The sequence below is a fragment of the Podarcis filfolensis genome (assembly GCF_964270895.1).
Source record: "Podarcis filfolensis genome assembly, chromosome: 2".
Taxonomy (NCBI): domain Eukaryota; kingdom Metazoa; phylum Chordata; class Lepidosauria; order Squamata; family Lacertidae; genus Podarcis; species Podarcis filfolensis.
This window is the reverse complement of record NC_139605.1, coordinates 95,617,029-95,632,547: the sequence shown is the minus strand read 5'-3', so window position 1 is coordinate 95,632,547 and position 15,519 is coordinate 95,617,029. Positions and strand designations below refer to the sequence as shown.

The 15,519-nt window shown below is 42.4% G+C and overlaps 1 protein-coding gene across 2 annotated transcripts in view; it reads right to left on the bottom strand.

Moving 5' to 3' along the window:
* Window positions 1–671: 671 nt before the first annotated feature.
* The window catches only part of RPTOR (regulatory associated protein of MTOR complex 1), a 304,516-nt gene continuing 289,668 nt past the window's right edge, over window positions 672–15,519 (bottom strand). For both annotated transcript variants that reach the window (XM_083598574.1, XM_083598575.1), the window contains 5 exons: window positions 12,985–13,112; window positions 11,450–11,536; window positions 4,887–5,003; window positions 4,199–4,328; window positions 672–2,998 (listed from right to left, as the gene is read on the bottom strand). In XM_083598574.1, coding sequence (XP_083454700.1) covers window positions 2,930–2,998; window positions 4,199–4,328; window positions 4,887–5,003; window positions 11,450–11,536; window positions 12,985–13,112 — 531 coding nt within the window. In that variant the 3' untranslated portion in view covers window positions 672–2,929. The remainder of the gene's footprint in view (window positions 2,999–4,198; window positions 4,329–4,886; window positions 5,004–11,449; window positions 11,537–12,984; window positions 13,113–15,519) is intronic.

Below are 15,519 nucleotides of genomic sequence, written 5' to 3'. Positions count from 1 at the left end.
AAGACTCCACTCATCTAGATAAGTAGCAACTCATCTGTTTGACTGTTTATGCAGCAATCTTCCCCCTTCTCTCTCTCTCTCTCTCTCTCTCTCTCCCTCTCCTGGTACAGCATTCTTAAATTGCCTCAATAAGAAAATGGCTTGAAATAATTTTGTACTCCTAAGAAGAACAATTATAATCCTATAAAGGGGTGGGGGGGAGTTCTTGCCACATAGTTAAGTCACTTATCATACAAGGAATTGTGGGAGAATTACTGTTTTCCTTTTCTGGACTTAAAGCTGCAATTCCAAGCACACTCACCTGTGAGATGTTGTTGTTTTGGAGGCAGTAGCTAGGTACTTTCTCCAGACTGCAAGGCACTTACTTACCTCCTCTATCCACCCTTTTGAAAGAAGAGGATTGCCAAGAGCAGGTGCAGCTATCCAGAGATGAAGACAAGCCAGGAGTGCATTGTCTGTGCGTTGTCAGAACAGCAATTATTATCTTCTTTTCTTCTTTGTCAGGAGGAGCAGCTAGGCACTCCCTCAGGGAATTGCTTTGTTGTTCTGCAACACCCCCCACCCCTTCACTCACCCACCTGTCCACCACATTTTTCTTGACATCTGTTCTCCAAAGTTTCGCCTCCACCCCCGTCTGATAACAGTCAGATCCCATTGACCAGAGGCTGTTACGGCATTTACATTTTATTAACCATTTATTTCATTAATTGTTTTACTCTCACAGTACAATCTTGTGGTGGTTTATTATTAAATGTATATATATACTTTTTTTCCTTTAAATTTTGCTTTTGGAAAATAAATAAAGAGATAAGTGAACCATATAGGTAGATTACTTTCTGGAGCCTTGGTTAAACTTCATGATTGGATCTCCACATCAGACCTGTGAAAAAACACAGCTCCCTCCCCCCCCCCACCCCAATTTGGATGGAAGCTGACAGATTAAAACAGAAAAAGACCACCACAACCATAGTCCTGGCTGTGCAAACTGAGGGGGGAAGCACAAGGGATCTTGTTCTTGAAACAAAATATATAGGATATACATTACAAAAAATAATCGTCATCATCATATTCTCATTTGCTTTTAATTGCGTAGGTTAAGTCAGTTATACATGGATTTCAGACTCTGGCTTGATGCTTGTTAGCAAAATCCATCAACTATCTGCCCTTCCCTGAGTTCATTGCCACTTACAGAGGGACAGGCACGGCAATGGGGCCAAGGCTGTGGCATCTCAGCACAACTGACACTGGGGATCAGCAAACTAATGTGTCAAGTCACCTCTTGGGTTTATTCCCATCATTTAATTTTGGCAGCTTTCAGTATAGGTTTCTAGCTATATGAGCAATCCTCCCTTGGCCTCTGCCTAGTATCTTACATGGTGGCTCTCAGCCTAGAAGGTGGGGAAGAAGGGGAAAAAAACATATAGCAGGCTTCATAGTGAGAGCCAGGAGATGGATTTTGCAAGCAAGGAAAAGCTGACATCCACAATGCAAGATGAATTGGATGCTATCTCTATTCTTAATGCTATCACAAGCGACAAAATTATTGGCAAGACGACGACAGAATTCCATGCCTCTCCACAGCTTTGTAGACAACTGATTTTGGAGCCAGTGCCAATAGCTGCACAATGCTGGCACAACATAATGCAAAGGAGCCTTCTTGTCTTTGTGTCCCTACTCAGGCAGCCATTTAATTGGGAATCTCTTCCCCTGGACACTGAAGAGACCGAAGTCTTTACTGTATGGGAGATGGGTGGCATGTGAGATGGAACCAGCATTCTCTAGAGAGCGGGAACATCAGTAGTTCTCTTGCAGGCAGCACACCATGCATGCAATCACAGGGTGCCAGGTATACATATAGCTTCTCCTGTGTTCGGTCTAGGGGGCAAGTGCCTGAAGTGGGGGGGGGGTGAATGGGAGGAGGGACCCTCTGCACAGGCCTGTTCTGTATGTGTGCTGCAATATCTGCATCCATTACCAAGCTGAATAATAGCACTTCTTGCAAAAGGAGAACAGGAGGTGGGGGTAGGATTTAAGGCAGTGGTACAATGATAAGTGAACTCCTTGCTCTCTATGAGGAGGTAGCAGGCCATTTCTTGTGCTTATGGGGTTCTGCTATGAGCAAAAGGAGTTAGAGGATGGCTGGAGCAACTTATAGATTGAATGGACATCAGAGGGGAAGGTCTCCTGTCCTGTCACGCAGCTTCTCAAATGTGTCACTCCGATTTCCCCAACAGACACCCAGGAAGTGGGGGCAAGTTTCCTGCTTTCCCTTCCGTAGTGGCAGCCAACTCTGTAGTATTTTCAGCAGCACCGAGAGACTCTCTCTTCCTTAGGGCTTTCCTTTCGTCTTTTACCAGTGGAACAGTAAATGCAAGAGAAGGTGGCCGGTGGCATATAGAGTAGTAAGATACACACAGAACTATCCAAGACCGGCAGCCTGCTAGCATGCGACTGCCAGGGCCAGCACTTGGCACAAAATAGGTAGCAGCCACAGACGTTCTAGGTAGAGTATGTAGAACACTAGGTGAGTCCTGAATTAATTCCTGATTCAAAGGAAAACCCACCCCTGTTCTAGGAAGGAATCATCCTCTTAGTTTGTAAGGAGCCATAACGCCAAGCAACCAGAGAAGCAGTCATGGGCAGTGGTGGTGAAACCCGGTGAGAATATATATACTCGTTTTCTGCTGCGCCTGAAGGTTCTGGCTCGGAAGAAAAGCAAGAGGCTGCTTCTCTCCTCTCCCCTCTGACTCAAAATCATCAGTAGCTAAATCAGGAGGGAAAAAAGTGTTCAAGTTACGGGGGGGTTGCACAGCAGCAGCAGCCAACACTAAACATTCAAGTCGATAGTTTCACTATGTACACCATGAGTGAGACACGGTCCCACCTGCCAGAAGATGTCCTGCTCTTGACAGAGCAGCCACACACACTGTTATCTGATTCGCTTCTCCACCGAGTACACAGAGATGTAGTAGTCATTGCTTCCAACTGCCAGGTGAGGCTGTGGAAAGGAGAGGGGAAATAAAATCAGTGCATATATAGCAGGGTTCTGCTGGTTTTGATTGGCTTTTGAAGCTAGTCAGAATTTATACTCGCCACCAGCCCTGCTCCTCACTCAAGAGGGAAGGGGTTAGAGTCCTGATTATTATTATTTATTTAATTTCTATACCGCCCTATACCCGAAGGTCTCAGGGCGGTTCACATAAAATTTTGTGATGTCACACCAGGTTGTCTGACTGCCACTGAAGCCTATGTACAGAGGCAAGCCCCTTCACCCTCTTTCTCAGCTTCAAGCTGGATATAATGGGCCAAAGCTCTTACCACTTGCTCTGAGCCCAGGGAGGTTCAGAAAGCAGCAAAACATTGACAGTTAAGGCACTAATCTGTTTTATTCTGCTTCTGTTAGGCAACATTTATGTTGCTTTTATTGATTTTAATTATTGTATTTTGTATTACGAAGTTGGATGGTTTTATTGAGTTGTGGCCATAAAAGCTCTTACCTACCTGCTTCATCCTCTACAGTGACAGTCAACTTCCACTTGTTTGGCAAGGTGTGGAGAGTCCCATGGGAAGGTCTCCCCTGTGTGTGTGTCTCTGCTGCCCCCCCTCCAGGTGTGAATGGCCATTGCAAGGGAGGAGGAGTGGAGCAGGCAGAGAGAGATGCAGGCAGAAGAAAAAGGCTCTAATGGATCTGGAATGGAGCTGCAGCCAAGTGTGTAAAGTTGAATTTGTGAAAGTAAAATGCACATATGATGTGACTTGACTGTATACCTAGTTGCAACCTCGTATCTACTTTGCACTGTTCATCAGGCATCTCTTCCTTTGATCACCTGGAGCAGAAGCATTTGTTTGGCCGTGGTCAGAAACAGGATCATGGACTAGATGGATCCATGGCTTGACCAAGTGAACTTGTAACTTGACAGCTACTAGAAAATAGTAGATTCTGGGAACCTTGTCTAAGCAAATAAAAGAACCCTACTAGAACTTGCATGTAATCTGAAATAAATAAATAAATGCTCCCCACCCCACCCCCCAATGAGCTAGTTCAATGAATTTTCTCACTGAATTTGAGTTTTCTGAATTTGGAAATATTGTGTGTGTCCCCCTCTCAACAGCTTCACTAAGTCATCTTCATAATAGCTATTCAGAACAAATTAAGGGTAACAATTGAGATGTTCTACAGTTTAGAAACGAGACTGACCCAGTGTGGATGGAAGGCTAGGCAGCTGATGGCACCCACTCGCTGGCCCATGAATCCATCGTAGTACTTGATATTGTTGATCAGCTCACCATTCCCATTGTAGATTGCAGTGAATTGATTCATAGAGCCACTGCAGAGGGAAACAGAGAACACAGGATATTGGTGACATTAAACAACTGGTGGTTAAGTCCTAGAGATGAAGGTTTCCTACTCTTGTACCATTTGTGGAGCAAGAAGCAAGTAAGCTTACAACAGCAAATGGGATTTTCTTTAAGCCATGAAATCTTCAGCACAATCTCAGCTATTAGCAGGTGCACAGTGGAAAATTCACATGCTCAGTAGGAGATTTAGGGAGGCAGGATGGGAGACACAACAGCAGGCAGGGAGAATATAACTATGAGATGGTCTTTTGTGAAAACCCCAGGCACCAAACTGCTGACACTGGACAGCAAGTCCCTACCAAATAGTGCACTTTCTGCTCTTAAGGAAGGGAAACCCACATAATACGGTGAGCTGCAACACCCACCATAATTGAAATCCATGTGCTGCAGGTTCAATGAAGCATACAAGAATTGAAATATCTCAGCTGCAAATACGTGAAATAAGCCACACTATTTATGCCAAGGAAAATAAATGCAAGTGTTTAACAATGGAGCAGGGTGGTATGCAGGCTGCATTTAGAACTTACCATGCAAACAGGTTGGCTTGTGGGTGGATGTCCAGAGCTGTCAGTCCTTTTACTATCTGCAGGACCTTCACTGATTCTGGCATCCTTGGGTCAAAGAAACGGACATCTCCATTAACACTGCAAAGAGATAAAACATGGGGCTATTACCTGTTTGCTCCAACAAGGAGAGCAGATCTACTTATCCCAGAACCTGGCTAAAATTAGGAGAGTATTAGTATCAATGCTCAATTTGCCAGCAATGTCCCTTTGTGAAAACCAGCATACTTGCCACCCACTGCAGTCTGTTTCAGGCAGCCCTAGATGCTGCAGAAGCAAACATAAGGTTACTCACGCACAAGGAATCAGTGTACACGAATCAATTCATTATTCCTCCTGTTCAACTCATTGGCATTAAATACCACTAGAAAACCACTGACTGGCTTTGCTGTTTGACTGATTTCTGGACTTTAAGACCCTTTGTATTCCCCTGGAACAAGGTAAATGATAACAGGGTTACTTTAACCATATGCAAACATCCTGTGACTTTGGGCTAATGGTCCTGTGACAGATTTTTGGCAGGTTGAAGACCTTTAACACTGGACAAGATGCTTTATAGTGGCATCAGTGAATGGTTAAGATCACAATAATTGGTGAAGTGAAATTTCTAACTTTCAGCTTGATTACTGTCTTGTCATAAATATAATGGATTCATAGCTAATGAAACTGGCCTTCCAGTTCATAGCTCATGAAACTGGCCTTCCCTCCTAATCCTTAAAATGCTGTAAGGTGTGTCCAAGTGATGATTCTATGAGGAAAACAAGGTTAAAACATGGGGTGCACTCACTGAGCAGATTGTTTCTTGAGCAGAGGATTTGGGCAAAATGTAAGGGAGATGGATAAAACCAGGTCTGCTAAGAAACTGGAGGAATTACAGTCCTTGTCTGTAGTTTTCAGAGCAGAGAGATTAATGAAAAACTAGTAGAATAAGGAAGGCAAATGAGAAAATGTTGCTGAGAAAACTGTAGCCAAAGCCTGATCAGCTGAAGTTATCTTAATTCAGTCAAATGACTGTATTTTATTGAGAATTTACTATTTTATGTACAATGCTTAAGGGTTTCTTTTTCTTTTTATAATGCAGTTTATAAAATTTCTTCAATAAATAATTTTGATTACAGAGAATGGCTATTTAAGTGTAAAAATCTAGTCGGAGGGCCTTAAACTTTGGTTATAACTAATTCTCTACTCCCTGCATCACCACAATTGCTGGTCTGAGGATGTAACAGAGCCTGCTAAGAAGCAGCATTCAGGTAACTGGGATCTGGATCTCGTTAGGTAACCCTATAGTCTATCTCATGCTGCTCTTCCCTACATGACTTCCTTAGTCTCCAGCTGCAGCATTTCATAATGAGGACTCAACATGGGGCTTCCCTACTGCAGTTCAGATCCTTCCGCTCTCTCTTGTGATACTTCAAATATCTGACCTGCATGCCCCGTCTCTCTTAGAACTTTCCCTTCATTTAGGGTTCATTATATCTCTCTTGTTTCTGGAACCTTGTAATTTAATTAAAGACCTAATAGCCTTCATAGTGTAACCCATGGCTGGTTACAGCCTGTGGAGCCTGACAGTATAAAAAAAGGCAAAGGAAAACATAGTACAAAAAAAGAATAGTGAGCAGGGCTTTAAGTTGCACCAACTTCTGGTTGGTGCAAGGAGAAGACTCTACAGCTGTACTGCCAAACAAAACGGCAACGAAGACACAGCAATAAAAAGACTGAAGATGAAAGCACCAATATTTGATTCCTTGTATGCATCCAGCTAATGGAACTGGTGAAAGCTAATGGAGACTGGTGAAGATCCACTTGAAGGCTGAGTGTTTACAGCCCATCTGCAACACGCACAGCTGAAAAGTACAGACCATGTTCTAAGATCTGATTCCAAAAAAAGCTGTGGGTGCAGAAGAGAAACTAATACCTCACAGTCAGTCAGATCTGGAAAGCCAAAGGTCAATACCAAATGCTACAAAATGAAGAACTACAGAGAAAAGCACTCCAGCTGTCACTCCCTAGTGTTAAGCTGTCAGAGATGTGGCAGGATCCTCAGGAAGCGTCTGCAGCACCACTTAGAGAGGGCAGAACCAGGGTTAAAATATCCGAGAGAGGCAAAGGAAACATTCTAAAAAAACACACACACACAAAAAACAACACATAAGGAAACATTTTGATTAAAAATAAGTCTTCAGGCTTACTGTAAATTAATGTATGTGAAATCTAATCATGAAATGATTTATTCCATGTTCTTAATTCCTGCTGCCCTTTATTTATCTTATAAAAATTGCTTTTATTGTATTTTCTTTTATATCCATTAGTGTGCATTAAAAGTAAGTGAAACAATATAAAAGTAATGAATGGAATAATAAACAATGTGAAAGGTTCGTTTCAGGGTATAAAATATGCAATTAATAAGATGTTAGACTTGCTGAGGGGACAGAGACAGAGCACTTAGTGATATTAACTGTATTTATTTTTTGGGTAGCAGATTGCTGCTGCTCTTTCTTGATTGGTCCAGCTGCTCCTAATATTACTCTCATTCATATGTTGACCCAGCTAAATATTATTCTCATTCACATGCAATGCTAAGCTGACCCATGGCTGAGCATGAACAAGCAAACCTATGGGCTTCCAGAGATGAGATGGTGGTCAGTTGACTCTTCCCTGGTCTAGGTCCCAGACAATCACGAGCTGTTTAAACCATAGGAGACACCTTGGTTATACCTTGTGGTTTGTCTGGGAGAGCTAAGCCATGAGCCTGGGGTATGGATGACACACCAAACCATACTATGGATTAGCTCAGCATAGTGCAGCATCAAAATGACCAAGGAGGAGCAATGTGATTATAGCCTCCTCTCTGGGAGCCCATGTGTTTCCTTGTTCATGCTCAGCCATGGTTTGCCTTAGCATTACACACAAACTAGGCCATTGTCTCCTACTTGATCGGTTCAGCAACCCTAATATTATCTGCCCTAACAGTATTGCTTCTGCAGCAGCTGTCCAAGGCTTCAGGCAGAGGCTTTAACAAACTTGCTACCTCGGATCCTTTGGACTGAATAGGCTAACCTGAGACACCATCTGCATGTGCTATGCCATTAGGCCTTATGGTGTGCTGCATATGCCTTTTGCATTGGGACAAAGGAAGTAAGAACAACTAAATCAGGACGGATTTAAGCCAGACCATGGAGAAAATCTAATAGCAGATCCTGAGTGTGCCAGCATAATCAGTACGCACATCAGTAATGTAGAATCCCAACAGTTGAGTTTAACGAAGCTGCCTGTGTGCTGAAGTAATCGAGGAAACGCAACAAACTTCTCAAAAGGATTAAACAGGATGAGACAGCACCATGATTCATCCTTCAGCTTCTTCAATGAGTTCTGACCACAGCAGTGCCTGAGGCTGAGATGTTGGATGGAATACCTGTGCCTACTGCTACATTTTATTTTAGTGATGAGAAACTTGCTCGACCTCAGAGGGCTACTATTACTAGAAACATCCTGGAACTGTTCTAACCACAGAAAGGGGAAGAGTACATAAGCATCTTTTTTCCAGTCCTTCAGGAACAGAGGTACATGCAAGAAGGAGGAAAGGGTGTCCTTAAGTAACAAAAAGATGAACCCAAGCCAACATCTGTAAGGTGCCCATGCTATGCAAATCAAGACCCCAAAGTTAGAACTGACCTTCAGAGAGCTGCTTTTGTTGTGAGAAGTACAGACTTTTATCCACAATCATTCATCTCTCCGTTTCCTGGTACATAAATCATTTGTCAAGCTTCTGCTGGCCTTCTTAAGAACACCATTCACGATCCTATTCCCTACAGATGTTCTTTGGGTTCTTAGTGTTAGTGTTTCAGTATAAATGTTTATCACCCACTGTGAAGTACAAGCCTTATAGTAAGTATGCCACTCACTCTTGAACAGAATCATGGAGTGTGCCTGATGTATGACTAGAAAGAATCACATTTTACATATGCACCCACTGCAAGAGGGTGATTCAAATAGGCTAGTGCTGTGAAGGCCAGTTACTCCAACCTAGCCAATACTCTGTCTGCTGAACAGCTATCTTACAATAGACTACTGCCTTCCATGTTAGTTTATTAGTTAATTTATAATTAATCAATGCTCAAAGCATTGTACTACATAGGTTCCTAGCTGCTCTCATATTCAGGCACAAACTGACCCAGGTCTTGGCTTTAGTAAGGTCGTTGAATCATGGTTCTTTAGGCTGTGCAAGCTGAATTAATCTAAAACTGAAGTGCATAATCTTTTGCTGAAACATCAAACTACATACTGCATGCTGTTGAGAGTCAATATGGCTTGCTAGGCTGATCTAATTGATGTGGAACATGCCCAGTTCCAGGTAAAATTCCAATCCCTTTCTGAATCTTGTGAGAAGCACCCTTTGTTTGAAAGATAAGATAATTATCTAATGTCAGGTGGAGCCTACCAAAATAAATTCAGAGTCAAATAGATTCTCATCTGGCAAGAGGAACTACTTCAACCAGCTTCCAGGAAAAACAGAAGTTATAACATTTGCTGCCCCTTCTTTGGGGGTGGAAAAGCATTACCTCTTACAGCATTATATTTTCTTTCAATTCTGTATACAAGGAAGAAGTTCTCTGGAAACAAACTATGACTTAGTGGTAGTAAATTATAGTCTGCTGTCCTTTGAATGGGGTAATAAATAAACACAGTGCTCCTCCACCATATTTATGAAGCATGAGAAATGGATTTATGCACAGAAAATTGCTAGATGGGGAAATAATTCTGCATAGCAATAAGCCCAGAACATGCAATACAATCTATCCCTTGGTGTTTTTTAAGCATTTTGTCTCAGTAGCAAGTCTTGCTCTAGCCAGTTACTTCCTACCTTTTACTTTACAGCTATCAGATAAGTATTTCTGTTTAAGATTAGGATCCCTGTCTCCAGTGTTGTTACCTGTCATGCCAGGCCCTGATCGCACCTTGGTCCCCATCTAGACCTTCCAATGATCAATGACCTAAGTGAGTAGACAAAGCCCCACAATGCCAGGGCCCTGAGGTCTGTGAAGGGGCCTGCAAGGGATGTATTAGAAGATTCCTTGGAGTGGATTCCTGATCCACCTTGGCTAACTCAAGTGAGGGAGGTTGAATCATCGCCTAGTTCTTTGGAAACACCAGCACCAGAAGGTCCAAGCCCTGGCAGCTGGTCAACATTGGAGTCCATGCCTGAGAGTCAATGTGGCAACACAACTCTTGCATAAAGGGCTCTTTCTGAGTAACAACCTTCCTCAACAATAAAGGCTCTTAGAGCAGACTCAAGCACCTGAACTGGTATTGGGCCTGGCCTGAGACACTAGGCTATACAGTGGTACCTTGAGTTACAAACACCTCCTGTTACAAACACTTCAGGTTACAAACTCCGCTAACCTGGAAGAATTACCTCGAGTTGAGAACTTTGCCCCAGAGTGAGAATGGAAATCGTGTGCTGGCAGCGCAGCGGCAGCAAGAGGCCCCATTAGTGAAAGCACACCTCTAGTTAAGAACAGATTCAGGATAAGAATGGACCTGCAGAACGAATTAAGTTCGTAACTAGAGGTACCACTGTATATCAAGCTTCACTTGGTCTGCTAGTTACTGGAAACAACACAAGCCAGCCAGCTCCCTCCTCCCAGACCCAACTCCTTTGCCTGCCTTGCTTTCTTAAGAATCTCTTCAGTTTTTGACCCCTAGACTCCTGCTTATTAATGCTGACCCTTGATTACATTTGGATCCAGATTGGATTTCTCTGACCTTGGTTTGACCTGAGCCTTGCTTTCTGGACTCTCTTTCCAAACGTTTGGTGATATTGTGTGTGGGACTAAGGCTGCAGTGGGTTCCACTGGGGACCTGCCTCCACTTAGCTCACAAACTCCAGCCAGAGCATGGCATGATCTTATTTAGGATCCTTAACTTTAAAGTGAAGGCTGAGCATTCAGAAGATAATGCCACAAATTTATGGGTGACCCTTCCCAAAAGTCAATAGAAGCTGACTTAGAACACAGTGCCCTCACTCACAGGATTAAGCCATGTAAGAAAGGAAGCAGAGTAAATTTTGCACTCCCATTTGTGTACATATAATGACTCAGAATGCACTGCATCAAGCGTTAAATTTGTGGGGCTTTGCTTTCTTTGAGGTACCACTCCTACAATATTATGCAGTTCCCACACTCAGTTCTTCCAGTCTGGTGGGCCGCAACCTGAAATGGTTGATCATCATCAGAAGAATGTATCTAATTCGAGGAGGATTAGATTGTTTTTCCTGACTGAAGTTTGCTGTGACCAAGTTTGAAAACCCTTGCTCTAAGGAACAAGGTTACCCGTTCATCCGCTCTCCCATCTTGGGAGCAGGAATTAATTGCAGAGTAGAAATGCCAAAGTGAAGAGCTCAAATCTCATCACTGTTTAAATACCAGAGACAGATTTTTAAACAAGAGAGGGCAAAATACTGTTTTGACAGGAAAATGTCGCATAAATATTCAGAGGCCCTTGTTCCTTTTCATTTCGTTTTCTTTTACCTGACACTCATGATGTTGCCTTCAGGATGTTTCTGCAAATACGCTTTCACCACCCAGGCTGTGTGCTCTCGATAGGTCATCACTCGGCTACAAGAGAGAGGCGAAACTTAGTAAGACAAAGCTGGAAAAAGGCCATAAACCAACTCATGAACCATAAATGTGAAAGGGATATCATCTCCTTGCTGTGGCTAGGTTCCCAATTAGGTAAGTTGCAAGACTTTGAACCAGAGATTTTGAGTACGGGCATTATATTTTGCAACTGCATGTTCCAACATGTGCCCTGGTGTCAGATAAAGCATAAGAGGAAATGAGAGGGGAGGAGAAAAGGTAGGAGGGAATGACCCCATGTTTTTGCTCTAGGACATAATAAGTAAATGTCTTAGTAAAAACTTAGCTCTGATGTCTTTTACAACGTATGTATTTCAGGAAGAAGAAAAATCAATGCAATATTCTTCTCCCCTTCTTTAAAAAACAAAACAAAACTGTAAAAAGTTATTTCTCTTGCAGCTCAAGTTGATAAAAATTGCATCACCTCATAGCATTTGTTTCCAGGTCATAGCTTTTTTGAAATGAGTAGGTGAGAAATATAGAGTCCGACAGGTAATCCCTGAGCAAATGGTGATAGAAGGTTATGGTAGGGTTTGAATAACGTTGGTGCTAGAGGACACATGGAGGCTTGAATTGAGGTAAGTTATCATGAGTGCTTAACCACAGAGCCATCAAATGATAGACATGCTTCACACAATTGCAGGGGATTGGACTAGATGACTATCGTGGTTCTTTCCAACTCTACAATTCTATGATTCTATTTAGACAATAATGTACAGATTCTAGAAATTAAGACCCTCGGGATTGTGCCCCTTGTTTAATGTAATCTACAAAATATGGGAAGACATCTTCTTAAGGTGCTGCAAACCAGAAGACAGGATGCGATGGGGGAAAGGGCCTCTTACCAGAGAAGATTCATATAGCACAATTTCCACTATGCCATCACAAAGTTTTTTTTAAAAGAGAAGTTCTGCAGTGGTGCAAGAGAAATTGCCCAAACATTAGAAATGGACTCCCCACCCCCCACTCTGCACTCCCTGGAAAAAATGGATGCATTCAATGGGTTGCATTCAACCACGTTGAACTTCATGCACAGAACAACTCCAGTGAGTGCAATGGAACTTCCCCTTCCTCTCCTACCATGCCATGTGATCCCCAAATTTGCTCTAGGGACTCCCCAATCTCTCTGGAGCATACCTGGGAGTAGAATAGGGCTGCATGGGACCTGGAGAGGGAAAGGAAGTTCCACTGCACTTGCACGCACACAATAATTTAGCTGGATTCAACCCAATATCCTTTTCACATTACATTTTCACACATGCTGTAATAATAATAATAATAATAATAATAATAATAATAGGATGGGGGTTCCAAGAACAGCCAGATCTCTAGTGTGTTTGGAGGCATTGAAACAATGGCAAGAATAGTAGTATTGAATGCAAAGTGAATGCAACTTGCTAGTTGTAAAAATTAGGTAAGTCTCTTACCATTCACTCAGAGCCATCCGCCGGTCATAAACACGAACAGAACCATCACCAAGCCCCGCTACAATGAGCGAACGATGCGAGTCACAGGACAGGCTGGTGACACAGCTGTCAGCCCCTGTGGGAATATCCTAGGAGAGAAAAACACACGCCTAAGCTAAAACGACTGCGGGATTTTAAGTGCACTGGCCATATATATAGCCCAGTGTTACCCTTGCAGTGGGCTCCACACATGAGCACTGATGCTGAACAATGGTAACAAGGTGGTTGTGACAGCTTTACCATGCAGGCTCAGATTTTGGCTTAAGACTGGGGGTGAACAAATTGCCTCTGGGAACAAACTAACTTCTGGTAGTGAAAAGGGCTGAAGTTTTTAATGAAGACATCAAGGACACCTATTCTGAGCTGCAGCATCAGGCTAATTGGTTCTTTTCTTCAAGCAAAGAGGAAGGCATAAATATTATCAGAACGGCATCATCTCCATGGTGAGATTCAGGAACTTGTGTGGGTCTATGCCTTATTATGTATTAAAATATCTATATTGGATAATACTAATTTTAATAAAAAATGTCTTAGGTCTGTTTCACATGGTTTAAATCAGGGGTCAGCAAACTTTTTCAGCAGGGGGCCGGTCCACTGTCCCTCAGACCTTGTGGGGGGGGGCCGGGCTATATTTTGAAAAAAAATAAATGAACGAAATTCTTATGCCCCACAAATAACCCAGAGATGCATTTTAAATAAAAGGACACATTCTATTCATGTAAAAACACGCCGATTCCTGGACCATCTGCAGGCTGGATTTAGAAGGCAATTGGGCCAGATCTGGCCCTTGGGCCTTTGTTTGCCTACCCATGGTTTGTTTTGGAAAATGTAATCTGGGCTACTTTACACCTATATGCATACTGGTATATATGAAAATCGGGTCATGGGTTTCCTTTTGACTGTGGTATATATTTCACACAAGTGTTCATCAACTTCCTGATGTGTCTACTCACTAAAGCAAACCTTTGCATTGGAACAAGTAGCATGTGATCTTAGCCCTTCAGTTTGAAGGGAAGCCCTGATTAACCACATTAAAAAGTCCTAATTAACTAAGATAAATGTCCAGGAGGAGATTCTTTTCAGCAAAAACATATTTGTCCCTGACCAGCTATAAATACTACATTGAAGGGCAGGATGGATAGATGAGTACTGTTTAAACAAACACACACCATTTCCCTGGAGGGAAATAAATCTGCTCCAGCTGAAAATACACCTGGCAGCTAACTAGTGCATGTAAGAGAGGTATGTTATGGCAGCCATTGCTTTCTAAATAAGTACCTATTAAAGGAAGAACTCTGCAGGGCAATAGCTGTTTATTGGGCATTAGATCAGGCCACAAATGCCACAAAAGCAGATTAAATATATATTTAAGAGCAGAAAGCACTGAGAAGGGAACTAACAGCAGGAAGGCCTGGTGAGAAGGAGACACTTCTTATGCACCCAGTCAAATAGCAAAGGTGAATTACTAAAAGTGGCAGAACTACAAAGAGAACTGCAAATGCAACTAGCCTTTCTACTTCACATTTTTTTGTGCAGCTTTTTAAGGGTGATTATAAAAGTACATAGCCTGCCATGAACTCTAAAGCCCTGCATTTCCTCTGGGGAGAAAGACGTTACCAAAAAGTGTTTCCTTTTAAATGATGGAAGCTGTTCCACTTTGACACGCTGCTGCTCCCCAAGCCTTGCAGCAAAAAGGTTTACAGCCCTTTATAATCTCTTTGGAGTGAGGAATTCTCCCTCATATTTTTATGGAAAGTAAACTGTGCAAGATGAAACATTGCATGCCCATGGTCAAGGTTGAAATAGAAACCTGGAGTCCTGACAGGCTGCAACAAGATTCTATGCTGCATGTGTTCATGCTCTGGAGAAAAATGGTAAGAACAGAAACCAAGGGCAGTGTACTTTATGAAAGAACAACTCTGGAAAATAATAAACACAAAGAGCAATGCTGGTATATTGTTGGAAAGACACCCGACAACGTTATTCTAAGGCTATAGCCCTTTCCTCTTTATGTGCTACGCATAACAGAACTGCGTGGAATAATAAGAGTGCAGCTGTGAAAAAGAAAAACAGTTTCAATTAAGCAACCAAAAAATTGAGCAACATTTTCAAACTAGCATAATAATCAGAACTGGCTCTGCAAAATTATGTTAGCTAATTTCACACCTCCTTCCTATTTTTGCTCCTGTGAGCCTATCCGCCTTCTCTTGATGTTTTTTTTTGCATTTGCTTCATAAAAAAATATTAGATTAACAGTTTACTGGAGATAAAAATCTGGCAATCCTAGACTGAAATGGAACTGTAGCTAGATAGTGGCTCTGCAAGTTAAGATACTTTTGTGTCTCCAAATCAACTCTCTTGTAGACTTGCAGAGGGTTGAGAAAGGGCCACAATGGTGTCTATTAAATTCTTTCAAATCAGACTATAATCCAGATTAGAGTTCCATCCACAGCATGCCACAGGCAAAGAGCAGAATCTGTGGATAAAAGGTGCTTA